This window comes from Centruroides sculpturatus, unplaced genomic scaffold (assembly GCF_000671375.1).
Source record: "Centruroides sculpturatus isolate CEXI.00-Female unplaced genomic scaffold, Cexi_2.0 scaffold119, whole genome shotgun sequence".
NCBI lineage: Eukaryota > Metazoa > Arthropoda > Arachnida > Scorpiones > Buthidae > Centruroides > Centruroides sculpturatus.
The window spans coordinates 205,403-221,890 of record NW_019384338.1 but is presented as its reverse complement, the minus strand read 5'-3'; the positions used below and the strand labels follow the sequence as shown (position 1 = coordinate 221,890).

Here is a 16,488-nt window from a genome sequence, read left to right as displayed (position 1 = left end):
GAGGTGTTGCACTTCTAACCTCCACGAATATGTAAACTAATTTAAATTTGTGTATTATTGTTAATTATTAAGCAATATACTGATAACTTTACACAAAATTGATTTTACAAATTAGTATATAGAATAGTTATAAAATTATTCTAATTAAATACAATTATTTAATATTATAGTAGCATTATAATTACATACCTCATTACAATATTTAAATATGAGGAAGTTTTATAATTATTCATATTTAAATATTAAATTAAATTTAATGAATAAACAATTTTGTAGATTATTTGCGGTTTTATTTTAAAGAATTAATTGATTTTACAGGCATTATGTAAAGTAATGGTTAGTGATAAGCGTGATATTCATATTTTGATAAATATTGACATTAGACATTAATATTTTGGTAGTATTTTTTTTCTTATTTCTTGCTTTCTCGTTGAACCTATTCATGTCATATTGGCAATAGGAATATGTGATATACTGAGAGTAGAAGTAACCATCAAGATAATATTTGTCAGTGCATTTGACATACTTAGAAAGCAGAAACAAAAAAGAAGAAAAAAGTAAAAAAAACCAAAGAAAAATATTTGAAAAGAAACGAGGTTGAGAATATAAAACAAGTCTTTATCTATAAAATAAAATTTTGCGGATTCAATTGTATCACGTAATAAATTTTTGTTTGATATACAAAAGTTAGAAAATATAAATCAATGTTTTCCCAAGCGAATTTAACGACACTTATAAAGAATAAAATTAGAGATAAAACGAGTTTTGAAAATAGATAGGAGTCATCGAAGCAAACTTGATGAAAATTTAACAGCAGAGTTGAAGTATATCTCTTGATTAAAGCTAGATAATACTTTGTATATCGCGAAAAACAACACGGACATTAAATCTTTTCGAAGAGAGACGGTAAGAGATAAGATCATTCTTACGCAAATGTGGGATAATTAATTACTAAAATCCAAATACGGATAATGATAACATAATTACGAAAGTGAAACCAGCCATAAAAACCTTGTCAAATAGTTTCTTTAATAAGGAAAGCAGCTACACTCTCAAGATAATGATAGAGGTGTTACCTTACGAAGACACGTTTTACTTGACAAGAACAAAATTCGATCTGTGGCTCAAGACAAATTGATGATAAAAGGAAATGCTTTTAGCTTCTATCTTAATGTTTTGTGAAGGAGACATAATATTGCAGAGAAAGAATGAAATGCACTCTGGATAAGTGTGCTTACTCTAGAACGTTCCACAATTTTCACCTAAAGGCGTTTTTTATTCTGATTAAATTATAGTGGAATTTATTATAAACTTACATAAAAATAATCACGGTTTAAAATTTTATTTTATGCAAAATTTCTGACGATTATAACAAATATTTATCTTTAATTGCAAATTCGTCGCAACGATCGATATGCTGTAACTTAACTCTCACAGTTATCAAATAAAAAATTGAAAAACAATTTAAATCTATGTACCATAAATTATTTTTATATTAAATTATAAAAAAATTATCATACTAAATTTAGATAATACAATAAAATAGAGCATATTTATAAAATAAAAAGGAATGAAAATCATATCAATAGTGTAAAAGGACAGAAATGAAGATGTTTCTAGCGCTTACACTTAAATAAAATACCGGAAGTTTCACGTTTCAAATGAGAATATCTGCGATAAATGCATAAAGAAAAATCCATTATAAATGAATACAACAATTCAATATTGTTTTATGATATCACTACGTATTTTATTGTCAGACGTACTGTACTATAATTAGCCAGTGTTTTATATATAATAAATACAGTTAGCAAGTAAATAGCCTACTATTCCAATCTTACATTAATAATTTTTATGATGAAGTTAAATTCCCAGCACCAACATTACCAATTGTTGATAGAGATATTACAAATTAACAACTAAGTTGTAAGCGGTACCGGTGCATTAACCATTTTAATAATGCTATAATATCATTAATGTACTTAGTACTAATGATGCGACTATATATATATATATATGCATACAGTTTATATATATACATAGGCCTTATATGTATATATAATTGGAGTTGCTAATGATAATTTCTACAAAGGATTAGAAATTATGAGCCATATCCTACATTAACCTTTAAGGGCAATATATGACCATTTCTTTTAATTTGGTATTGTGATTTAAGCGATTTATTAACTATTAAGGGAATAAAATCGAAGAATTTTATTGAAATTATTTATAAACAGTCAAGAGAATATTCCTTAATCAAGTGTTAAATAGGAAAAGTGTCAAATAAATGGCTAATTTGAGCTTTAAAGACGATATTGTTACCGTTTAATTGCTAAGCTATCAAAATAGAATAATGGTTTGTTACATTTATAGCTAATAGTGTTGAATAACCTATTAAATATTGGAAGAATTAAACGTTAGAGACTCGTCAAAGAATTCACGAATTAAATTTTAATCTGTTATCTTACAACAATAACTAGTTTATTGCTAAATACAATCTTTTTTTCTTATGAATTTAAATAGTAGGAGGAAAATGATAATTTAAAATAATTTTTTTATTCTAAATTGTCTCTCTTAATCCTTAATAAACGTATGTAAAGGCGTTAGATATATAAAGAGGTCTGCATCGATGTGTTTAATGTCTTCATATGAAAAGAAAAAAAAAGATTATTTTTACTTTATAGATTTCGAAGGAAAAATAAATAATAGACTTAAAATGGAACCCAAAACACATTAAGGATTGTCGTTAATGGAGGAATTTTTTTGAAAGTAACTCCAGAATATTCTCTTCTGTTTATGGTTTTTTATTCGTATGTTCAGCTCTTACAGATTATTATGGTTTGGAAAAAGTAGGGGAAAAAACATATCTTTGTAAAAAAAACCTCCCTTTTTTCTTATGTTTTTAAACATGCAAATTTCGAAATGTTTTTCGGTTTTACAATATAGAAAATTATATAATAGACCCAGTAGATATGCGAAAATATAGGTTAAGATATCCGGTTTTGCATTAGCAATATAAACAGGAAGAATATAATCAGCAATTTTAGTAAGTTTAAAGGCTTCTATTTTATTATTTGCTAATCTTTTTGAAATGTATAATTCCGTTGTATCTACAGAAATATTTGAATAATTTCGTGTAAATCCGAGCGATTTAAATTATTAATGTTTATCGTATTCAAATAAACGAACCTCAGTGTAGTTGATTAAGCAGAAACGTTTTAATTTTCTACATATTAATCAAAATATACTTTAGTAAATTAAAAGGTTAAAAATAAATAAATAATAAACAAATGATTATATAATTCGATAACATTGCATTAACGTGATAAAGATTAATAAATTTACTGTTTGTGGATTTGCCATCTTTACCATTCTTGTGATGTCCACACGAACAAATCTTTAATTTTCTAATAAATATATCGATCTAAAACACTCTCTAGCGCAACCTAAACCGTTTGTTTAAGTACAGTTTGTTTGTATAAAAATTTATTACAACTATTTCTCATGACCAAAGCGACTGGTCATTAGAATCACCTCATTGTATTTGAATTGTTTGAAGGTAAACTAGACAGTTAGGATGAAGAGTAGTCAATGGATTCTCACCCGTAATCAACTTATTGGGCGAATACTGACACTCCTGAACCATTATTAAACTGTAGAAATGATAGATGCTGTTAGGAGATGTCTAGTACATTTACCAAAGAAGTTAGCTTTTATTACATCCGCTTTAATTCTACCGAAAATTTAAGATTAAACACGAGTTCTTTTGATTCTTTTAAATTTATCACATCAATTAGATAAAAGTCTATTGAAAACAAATGCTATAGATCTTATTTGCTTTAACAAATTAAATTAGTTTTGTTTGTATCTTTTCTTTTGTTTACATACTCGACTTTATTATTTATAAAATGGCCACTTATTCGATTGTTAGAAATGTTTGAGAATGATACTCTTCGACAATTGTTTATGATCGATTTTTCAAAAATAGAAAAATTAATTCTCGTTTATTATTTTTAATATATAATCTGGCTAAGTTATTTCCTAACAATCTATCTCGTGTCAGTTAATAGAATTTTTCTTAATGAATATCATTATGAAAATAAATTGGATTTCTTCGATTTGTAATGTTCTTTAGTTCTGTGTATACAAGAGAAGTGAAGAATGTTTTTCACCTTTATGTAAATATAAGATAATTGTATGTATTATAATGTAGTTGTAAATTCAGTTTTTATTAAGTGAATATTTGCCATAGATTAAAATTGTCTAGGGATTAAAAAAAGCAATTTTTGTGTAATTTTCATAGCTTGAAAGCAAACTTTTGCGAAAATTTTTAGATAGTGTGCCCAAAAGTCTGTAGAATGTTAAAGAAGGTAAAGGACAATGTGTCCACTAAGGCACCGTAGAGATAAGCGATAATTCAATTATCTCTTTTATAAAAATACAGAAAAAAGAAGTTCATCAGAGTACACCTAAAATTCAATTAAAGAGAAGGGAATCGATAACAATTCAAGAATAAAGTAGCAGTTAAGAAAATCTGAAATAGAGATGCTAGAATATATTATATAAAGATAGTTTTCTGAAGAAGGATTTTAGAGTTGTGCAAGGATTTACAGTTAAACCAGTGAATAAAGATACACGTAATCCTTCAGGAACGAACAGAAATTACAACACATTCTTTGCTTGTTCCTAACTTTTGATTTATCCAGCTGACGTTTCTGATCTAAGAGAACCGTGAAAAGCTGTTGAAAACCAAACTGGCAAATGATCCGTAAAATCTCTCAGAAAGCACCATTATAACATCCAAGGTTTCTTACGAGATGATTATATTGAATGGGACATTACATCCTGCTACGGATTATACACGGTTATAAAGAGTAAACTTTACTTACAAAAACTTATTTTTTTTTTATCTGTAAAACTTAATAATTTCATTTTTAAATTTAATTGAAAATTTATATCCGATGTAACACGAGTGATGGAATTATTGTAACTATATCACTCGTTGCCGATATCATTTTAATGCGTGAAAATCGACACACTTATATTCATTAAAGCTCGCTTATTAGGATATGCACATGTATATATACTTATCCTCTCCTTTCCTAGAATAATATTTTAGATTCTAGTCCTCTAAACGGTATCAGTCGGATGTGATACCTCTTTTTTTATAGTGCTAGATTTACAACACAATAAAGTATGATGCAGAATGATCCAGAGGGGTTGAAAATGTTAGAGGAGAATTTCACTTGTAGGATAAGAAAACTTTGTAAAAATCCAACTTGAACTTGTCCATATATTTTGAAATATGAGATCTTTCGAATTTGATTCAAAACTCCAAAGATAAATGCTTTTTATTTATTTATTTTTTTAGAACATTTTTNAAGATTAGATTTTAATTTTTTAAACATTTTTTTAAAGAAATTTAATTGATGTTTAAAGGTAAATTGTATGAAAATAATTATCATTTCATTGTTTTAAGAAAAAGAAATTTCCCAAAATGGCCGGATGTACTCCGCAAAATTTAAATTTAAATTGTTAATTTAACTTTGAAATGTATAATGGAGGTAAAACCATTGATAAAGGTAGTAAATAGCTCTCTTGATGGCTATACCAATCACTATAGACGAACGACGAGTAAGATGAATGGTAAGTTGGTAAGACAGCCCAGTTGTAGTTTCCTATCTCCACCAAATACTTCCATAAAGGACAAGTTTCAAAAGAAATATTGGTCAATAAGCTTGAATGTAGATTCGTTGTTCATCTGAGTTGAAAATTATCGCATAATTATGCAGCTAAATGGGATGTTTGCAACTGATTAATGTGCCAAACCAACATTTCTATTATATTTCTAACAGTTAAAGTTCTTAAATGACTCAAAAGTATGATTTATATTAAATGATGACCGTAAATACTAAAGTGTGTAAGGCAAGAATTTAAAAACGAAGAAAAGATCGTTAAAAATAGTTTAGATTTTCGAATTTGAATTAAACTTTTGTTTCGTATTTTCTTCTTTTAATGTTTCTCTTTTGCCTGTTTCAATTTAATTTTATTATGTTTAAGAAAATGGCGTATAAATCTAATAATTTCATGAATATTTACCGAAAGTTTTATATATATATTTTACACTTATTACTCTCAGTTAAGTTAGCAGGAAAATTTATGTCACAAGCTGCAAAAGTTAAATACAGGAGTTGAATAGTTAAATGTATCTGTAAAATTGATCAAATTGAAATAAAATAAACGACATTTAAATTTGGAAGAAATGAAATAAAATTTCTCGGATCGTATCTGATGGCGAAACGATGAAAATTCATTTTATGGAATTTCGACAAATGCAAATCTGACCGTTTATATTGTACCATATAGAATTAGATTTACAGAATTGACATAGTGACGAATTAATTAGAAAATTAATTAAATTTGTCTAGCTATTAATCGAATTTACTCTCAAATTTACCTATTCGTACGAACTTAAAGACTTATTTGTTTATAATCGATAAAATAAAAGATTAATTTTCCTAACTGGAAATCCCATAATAAACTACAAATCTGATTTTCAGGTATGAAACTAAAGATTCGAGATCATTATCACGCTCATCGACTTTCATTTTGGCTGCATCTTATTCCCGGTCTTCATCGTCCTGGAGAAGGTTCAGTTCCTCCACATCATCATCATTTGGCGGAGACAGAAGTCGTGGATTCGTCTACAATCATAACTGAGACTACTACTTCTACAGGGTCTAGTTTGACTGATTCTACTCTAGAAACTTCTACTATTGGTTTAAATTTCACTCAACTTCCTGAAATTTCTGATACCACTATAAAAATGGAAGAACTGACCAACACTTCAGTGCCGATGGCATTACCTTCTAGTGGTTATTCGACAGCACTGAGTGTCACAATTGCAGTCGGTTGTTCTTTACTTATTCTGAATGTTCTCATCTTTTCTGGAATCTACTACCAAAGGGATAAGAAGTCTTCCTTGAAGAAACGTAACTGTATGGTAAGAGAATTCTTATTTATTTTGATAATATACTTAAAAATAATAAACGACGTGTATTTCAAGAATTTAGACATTCGATAATAATACAATTGTGTGAAGGACAAAGTAAATGGAAATCAATAGGATGTTCAGCAATGTTAACGGGTTTCGATTTCTACCAAGTAATTCAATATTCCCCTTTTAAGGCTATTATGCGTGTCAAACACACTTCAAACACGAACTAATCTTCTTATGCTAACATCTTTCAAAATTCCGAAAATGTTTAATGATTTCTGTTCGAAAGCAGAATAACGACTTTCAAATACTTCGCTAAGTATTTATTGCTAAAAATTGTTTTAAAACGGGGTCAAGTCTCTAGAATATTTAAACTTCCAAATCGATGAGTAAATAAAACAATTTTTCCTATTCTACAACAAGAATTGTTTGTATTTTAAAATATAAATACATCTTTTAGTCGAATAAATTGCAGGAATTTAATAATTTAAGTTTGTTAAAATATTAAAACCTGAAATATATTTTATGTTAACATTAAACATCAAGGAACATTTTTGTAAATAAACTTTTTAAAACTTTACTGAAACAATCGCTCATTGATTGTTTTAATGTTTAAGTAGATTTACCTTTTCTTTCTTTAATTCTCGTCATGATTTTCTTACATTAAACAAAAGAAAATAATAGCCTTTAGCAAATTTTAACATAATTAAATAGATCTGGTTTGTCGCTAGTTCTTATAACGAGTTTTATATTTATAAATGTTTCTAAAGAAATATAATCTGCATTAAAAAAAAGCAGAGACGTAATTTGCCTTCCAGATAGAATGATTTACTACCTCGAATAATATTTCATGTAAAAATTGCGTTTGGGAGAGATATAATTAAAAACAAAAATAGATATTTCCAATATGGCATGGATCATATACGACATTTTTAAATTTCCCCTAAATACTGTAATGTCTTGTATTTTGAAAGTTTTATCATTCATTCTGTCAAAGTAGCAGACATCTTGTGTCTTGGATGTTTGCCCCGCATCACTTATTTCTCTGGTCACATCATTTGTCTTTTTGATTGATGAAGCTGTTGATAGCGGTACTGTAATTGCTTCAACGCATATTCTCTGTTGTGAAGAGTTTCCAACTTGATATGGGAAATTTGTTTTAAATAGGCTTGAAAATCCTTCAAGTGACTACCGACTTAAACTTTAAGTACAACATTGACGTTACAAATGAACTCGTTTATTAGAAAAGCTAAAGTTGTAAATAAAAAATGAGGTTTGTTACTCAGTAAAAAAGAAAAAAAAAGAAAGAACAGAAAAAATTTCAGGTAAAACAAAGAGCTGTAGCATGTTCTTTTGTTTATAACGAATACTTGATTGCTATTGGTTCGTTCAAATTCAAATTCCCCAATAAGATATCATCTTAATATAATGCAACTCTTTATTAGATAGTTTGAATTTAAATATTATATTTATCTATACATACGTTAAAATAAATTTTTGAAATTTTAATATTAATTNAAGGGGGGCCCAAACTGCTGTTCACAAGAACTTATATTTTTAAATTAAAAAAGAAAACAAAATTCAATTTTCGAAATTGATTATAACATCTCCTATTTTCAATCCCTATAAAAATACATAAAAATGGAATCTTTTATTTTGAGTATTACAAAAGGTAGTATTGCTGTTTTCATGGCAACTGATATTTTGAGCATTCAGAAGAAAATTTTTCAAATATATAAAACTGAATTGGTACTTCATCCGAACTGGCAATATTGCGAAATCTTCACACTTGTTACACATTTCTTTACAAGAAAATCTTTTTTTTATTCTTCTTCTTCTTCTTCCTTTTTTTATTTTTTATTTTTCATTCCCGAACGAGATTGAAGTGAATATGTCTCTTACAGTTTCAAAAATCGAAAGAGATTGGTCTGAAATATCATACTGTATATCAGATCATAAAAGTGTGATAATATTACTTGATTATTTTTTGTGTATTTTTCGGCTTGTCGATACGATTTAATAACAAAAAAGAATCATAATCTTCGAAGAATATTCACAGTACACGTGTAGACATTTCTTTTTATCTATAAGTTTTCAACATGTTTTCAGATTTTAAAACCTTAGAAACAATCTTAGGAAAATCGAAACCGAATTTTTCTTTTTTCTTTTTTTTTAAGATTTTTCTTCTTCTTTTTCTCCTTCTTACTTTCAATCCTTTCCAGTTCCCATATGACTACAGCTAAGTTAATTATTGGAAAAACACCCGAGTATAGAAGTAAAGAAACTTTTCTAGAATATAACTTGAATTTTGAATTTCGTCCAATTTGATAAATTTTAACAGAAATTAAATTTTTATATTTAAACAAAGTTTTATCCCATTTAGTTAATTTTTAAATTCTTTTACTATTATAAATTCAAAAATATTTTATTTATTTAAATGAAACTTTTCAATTGGANAGATATTATAATGATGTTAATGCTTAATTTTATATAAGAAAATTCATGCGAAAGAATAGCATTTTTTAAAATTAAATTGCTGTTAAATTACTTATAAAATTGATTTTTTTAAATATATATATATTTTTTAAAAAATATCGATTTTTAATTATAATATTTAAGTATTTAATTTGAAAGTTTTATCGGTTTTTTCCGCTTCTTCCCTTCTGTTTTGATGTAAAGTGATATTTGATTTAATGAATGGAATGGTTGATGTTGAAGAGAATGTAATAAAATGTTAAAATACCATTAGTAGATATAAAAAACAATTTATGCCGAGTTGAAAACACAAACGCGTTTTAAATAATGTTTTTATATAAAATTAAGATTTATAGTGAATACTTTTATGATTTTTTTTTTCATTTTAAAGTGTCTCTCAACTCCTCTTACACTATAGAAATCTTTTAATACGCTTGATATTAAGCTATTAAATATTTTCTTGAGGAAATTTTTAGAAGACATAATTATTCATACTTATTATCTACATGTTTATGTTAAAGTGCTGCGAAGTAATTAATGAAACTATTAAATTTACTCTTGGTTAGTCACGTTGAATGTTATGCTTGTTTAATAAAGAAAATTCAGGATAGAATTTTGGTTAACAACAACAGTTTAGCACGATAATAAACTATTTAAAAGTTAAATATTTTCGTTATTGCGATTAAATTCGAAAATATTTTATGAAAATAATAATAATAATAATAATAATACAAGGTTAACATTAGTACCATTCTTCGTCGATAGATGGTGAGACGTGTTTATTTTTAATAATTGAAATTTAAANAAATCCACTAAAGTAATATATATATTTTTTTAATATTTGTTTTTTTAATGTAAATAAAAACTTCTTTCTTGTATACAATCTTTCGTGTTGATTAGTTAATTCAAATTTAAAATTAACCAATAAGCTTTAAGATATTTAATTTAACCGTTAAAAAAATGTTTAGCGTTGATTAGTCAATTCAAATTTTAAACTAACCAATAATCTTTTAAGATATTCAAGCGCTCAAAAATTAACGACATCTTCTTTGTTAAGAGCGCGTTATAACGGGGTAGCGAGTTAAGAAAAGTTAATTTGATACTGTAAGAGAATATTGTTTTAATAAGTTTTACAACCCTACATTAAGGTAGTTGCTGGCTTGATAAGAGTTGTCAGAAAGGAAGACGCTTTATTACTTGCAATAAATCATGCGATGCATCAAGTTAATTTACTTACGCTGAAATCCGCCACTGAGGTTAATGTTGTCATCGCCATCATAACTGCAAAAGATGTTCTTGTTAATTGGACACGTTTCCTCTTCTCTGGATATTCTGGCGTCATATTTGTCATAATGCCCAGTTTTCAGTCATTCTACCGAGTCTCATTCAATATAGGCTAAATATATATACATCCGAAAACTATAGCCGAAAAAAAGGGAGAAAGAGTTATAATCAAAAGATAGAATATTTTCATAAATATTAGAATTAAATCTAGTAAATGATCTCAGTAAGAATTTTTCTGTCTAAAATATAATAGATAAATGGTCGTTTTTACGGTCGCAAAATCTCATTTTATACTTCCAAACTTTAATCAATATTATTTGATTGTAACATTTTATTCTTTCGAAAAGTGATTTTATCATTTGAAAATTTATGTTCAACTGTTATCATCAATGGAAAAAGATAAAAATTTCGATCCATTCTAATACATTTTGTTCCATTCTCATAAAGATAGACTTTTATGTACTTTAATTTCGATTCTTTATATTGGATGTTGCGATAACAGGATTTTTACAAATCGAGGTTAGAATTTCTATTTTTAAAAACGATCTGCTTTAAACGTATTTCTTTATAATATATACCGCACATATATATAGATATATAACTCAGTAATCGGTTAAATCATATATTTTTACATTATAATAATTTACTTTTACCTTATATTAAGTAGTAGAATGTTAAACTCAATAGGAATAATTTATTATAATTATTTACATATTTATGGGAATTATTAATTATAATTTTAGTAAATTTACAATTATAGAATATGTAGATTCTGTATACAATCGAACTTGCGGATTTGATTATTCGCGAATTTACTATTAATAATAATTAAATGGAATTTTTTGAGTTTTTCGCCGGCCTACTGAGGAAAATTTGTAGACGTGAGTAAACTAGAAAATGTAAAGAAATTTAAAAACATGTTTATTAAGTCATAAATACATAAAATAAATTAATAAAACGTATATATTTTATCATTTGTTATCATAAATATACACACAGACCAGTAGTGTAACTATGATATTAGAAGGGTGCCAGAAGTAGAATGTGAAAACCTATACCATGCGGATATCCTATACCTTATGGATGTAACCACTACAGCTGTGGATGAAGAGTAAACTTATTGTATATACATGTGTATAAGTGCATTTGACACAATGAAATATATTTTTTATGTAAGGCTTGTTTACTTGATTTTTTTTTCATTTTGGATAAAGGGGCCTGGTTACTCTACTGACACAAGTGTCAGTGGCCATACCCACATATTTTGTCTGTGTAATTTATCTCAACTTTCATAACTTAAAGTAAATAATAAAACACAGTACCATATTGAATATAAGACGTTTTGTAAACTTTAATAATTTGTCTGCTATCTAAATATAGCATGTATATCACACTATACCTGTACTGTATTGCACGTGTATCACATCACACACACTGTACCTGTACTGTATTGACTCTTTTCTTTTTTTGTTCTTTTCACCCTGTGGGCACTAAAAGGGCTCTCTCTCTCTCTTTCTCTGTGTATGTGTGTTAGTTTATATTGTTGATACAGTAATTTAAAATTTATAAAACATATTGTTGTAGTACGTTTTTGTATCTTAAATTGGGTCAACAGTGTTAAGAGTTAAGGTCCAAACTCTTAATACTGGTCTTAGATTGATGGATCCAAAGATATTCGCTCCAACTTTCATAGAGGTGTTGCACTTCTAACCTCCACGAATATGTAAACTAATTTAAATTTGTGTATTATTGTTAATTATTAAGCAATATACTGATAACTTTACACAAAATTGATTTTACAAATTAGTATATAGAATAGTTATAAAATTATTCTAATTAAATACAATTATTTAATATTATAGTAGCATTATAATTACATACCTCATTACAATATTTAAATATGAGGAAGTTTTATAATTATTCATATTTAAATATTAAATTAAATTTAATGAATAAACAATTTTGTAGATTATTTGCGGTTTTATTTTAAAGAATTAATTGATTTTACAGGCATTATGTAAAGTAATGGTTAGTGATAAGCGTGATATTCATATTTTGATAAATATTGNTTTTTTTTAATATATTTTTTTTAATTTGTGGAAAATTGTAAAATTATTGATTTTTATAACGAAATAACGATTTTTTATATAAATAAAAAATAATTTTAAATGCCAATTCATTAAGCTTCATCCAAAGTCCAAAAAAAGCTTTGGATGAAGCTTAATGAATTGGAATTTAAAATTATTTTTTATTTATATAATAAAGAAATAATGATAAAAAATGATTTATATTATTATTATTTATAAAGATTTAAACTGATTTCAGTTTTAATTAACACAAAGTAAGCTCTATATAAGTAAAGAAAAATTATATACATATATATATATAAACATATTTTTAAATAATATTTTCCGGATTAATGTTTAAATTTCTATTTTTTCTTTTGAAATTTTTCTAATTCCTAATGGACTTTCTCATAATAAACTTTTCTATTTTTAAAACAAGGAAAGGATTAATGGGCAATGGAGTTTAAATTACAAATTGTATTTTCTCTCTCTTTTTTTTTCATCCGGTGTTCTTCATTACTAGAAGCAAAAAGTGATTTTTCTCCCCCCCTCTCTCTCTCTCTTCTCTTTTACTAAATAAATCATACTCCTGTATACTTAAAATATATTAATTTATTTAAATGAAAGCATATTATTCAACAACGTAGTACTAATTAAGAGTTAGATCATAAAACAAGAAAAACATAAATATTTGAAAAATATTCCCTTCAAGGAAACTTTCTTATATCGAAGGGGGTTTTTATGCGTGTTTTTTTTGTGTGTAAAAACTAAATTAATCTCTGTAAGTGTTGTGATTTAAAAGTAAAAAAAAAAAAAAACAGTGTCGTGTAAAGCATGTAAATATACATTACTATTATATATATTTTTTTCTTAATTTTTTTTGTGTAGAAAATATCACTTTGTGTACGATCAATCACTAAATAGCTTTCTCTCTTTAACCGAAAGAAATATAGAAAATGAATGATTTACCCTCAGTAAGCTGCCTTGTAATTTCAAGATTAGCTTTGTATACTATTGATTTTAATATCAGTTATATAAAATATTATGTTTTTTTTTAATAAATATTTATTAATTAAAAAACTTTATCATGATGCTCGAAGCTTTAAAATATCGATTAAATTTTAATGAAATATTAATATAATACACACAAATATATATTTTATTTTAATTATACGAAAAAATACATTTAACAGAAGTCATTCTGTTATCTGGTGTTTTCAAATAACAATAGATTTTTTGTTATTTGAAGAGGTTTATTTATTCTTTTCTATTGTTACTTTATAATAAAATTCTAAGAATAAATAATAATAATAATAATAGCGAGTGTTTATTTATTTAATACTAAAAACATAATTAATAAAAAAATAATATGTATTTTTAAATTTTTTTAAAATTAAAATATGTAAAATAATAATAATATAATGTTAATAAGGATAATTTTACATCAATATAAGTAGGTAAATAATAAATTAGAACATTAATTTTATAATGTATATTTGTTTATATACGATTTATTATTCTGTTTATATGATTATTTTACTAATATAATAATAATGATAAGCTATGGTTTATTGATTATAAACTTTCCTGAGTTATATGATATAGGAGTGATTTTTTCCTGCTATTGCAGAAAAATGCACTAAGAAATTCCTGTTACTAGGCTGTCAGTTTAAGGTGAGACAGGTCACAGTAAATTTCTAACTGTTTATCTTGGTAACAGGGACATTTTCTGAAATTTCCGAATTTCCGTCTACAAATTCAAGAAAAAATTTCCAAATATACAACAAAACATCAACAATAACAGCGAAAAATGATTCGGTTGCATCCGAATCATTTATTATTCATTTTAACTTATTAAAATTGTGCGGTTAAGCATCTTTAGATTATCATTAAAATAAATGATTATTAATATACTATTAAATAGCCAAACGATGACATTCAGCAAAAGATTGTGTAATGATGATTAGTAGTAAGTTGAAGTTAGTTAAATAATTCGGTAATTCAGGTTTAGTAATAAGCTAAAATTAACATGTGAAGATTTACTCGAAATTTACAGCCATAATTACTATAAGCGGTTAAGTAATTATATTTTTATTAATGAATAAAATTAGTATACATTAAAAAGTGTTTTAAATTTTTCTGAAAGATATAATTACACCATTTATTATTATTATTATTTTTTTTTAAATAATAAAGTGATTAAAAATAACTACAAAATATAGCAATATATCTAAAAATATAAATGCATTAAAGGAAAGAAAAAAAAAATTATTCACCACTCACCAAGCAATTTCAGTAAGAAAATAGTAAAAGTTCCAATAAAATTTTCTTCAAACGACTAAATGTAAAAATCAGAAGTGAATAAAATAACTTTTCAAACTTCAACCGTCATTTAGAATAATAATTCAGTTCCTTAACATTTCTATCTTTATCGATCAGTTTTCTCGCATAAATCATACGTAATTAGCAATTAAATCGTGACCATCTGAAACGGAAACAATGCCGAATCGTTTATATATATTTAGAAGCATTCTACAACTTACAAAAATCGATAAAAATTAAAAATAATTATAGTTATTTACAGTGTTTTTTTATATACATACGTAACTTATATACATACAGTTATTAATTACTTTATTTTTTATAGGTAAGGTGTATAAGTAAAGACGAAGCTACATCTGTCTTTCACATCAAACAATATCCCTTGAAGGCACCACCCCCATCACCCGCAGGGACTGTTCAACCGAGTGACAATATGTTTTCCAACAGGCAACAAATCCCAGATATGTGTAAAGTGCCCACAACAGTGCATTTACCTCCAATGCAACATACAAAGTAATTTTTTTGTGTGTGTGTGCCCCAAATCTACTGTACAAATTGGCAATGTACTGGGAGTGTGATTAGACTCCGACCGACGTATAATTTTTTTTTTAACTGTCTCAGCTTTAATGAAATTACGTGACACGAAATCACAAAACTCTATAAATATATATATACAGTATATTCCGATTTTTTTTTTTTTTTTTGAAATATCTACCGGGTCTTCCGTAATTCGTGGAAAGAATTGAACCGAAAAAAAAAGTGAAATTTCTTGTTTAGAAACATTTTAATAAAATAAAAATTCCCATTAATGTGTTTATTATTTTATTTTATTTAGTATATTATTTTTGTTTGTGTTTGTTTACAGTACGTGTGTACTTGATGGACGTTACCATAAAATATTTCTGCACACAAAGCATGCTATGCATTAAGATATAACTTTGAAGAATCATTACTATAATATAATACTTTTATATTCAAAGAAAAAAAGGGGGAAGAAAATACATGTTTCATACAAATAAAAAGAAAGGAATAAGTTTCAGAGGAACACGAATTCTTAAAAGCTGGAATGCATTAAACTACTCGAATATGTGCTGCCATCTGACGAGTTTTACGGAAAATAAACCGCAAAAATCGATTCAGGTAAAAAAAAAACAAATAAATAATAATAACCATTAATTACAATTAGTAAATAATTCTTTTAATTTAATATAATTAAAATTGATTACATTGTTATTATTATAATTATAATATCATAAAATTGATTTAAATTAATTTTAGAATAACAATCTTAATTCAAATACTGTAATAAAAATAAATAATTATTATGATTTAAATATTAGTATT

The 16,488-nt window shown here is 25.9% G+C and overlaps 1 protein-coding gene across 1 annotated transcript in view; it reads left to right on the top strand.

Annotated features, from left to right (window-relative positions):
• LOC111632676 (neuroligin-4, X-linked-like) overlaps positions 1-16,488 on the top strand; it is a 76,240-nt gene that overhangs the window by 58,917 nt on the left and 835 nt on the right. Inside the window, exons 6-7 of the mRNA XM_023377175.1 lie at positions 6,561-7,003; positions 15,470-16,284. Coding sequence (XP_023232943.1) covers positions 6,561-7,003; positions 15,470-15,661 — 635 coding nt within the window. The 3' untranslated portion in view covers positions 15,662-16,284. The remainder of the gene's footprint in view (positions 1-6,560; positions 7,004-15,469; positions 16,285-16,488) is intronic.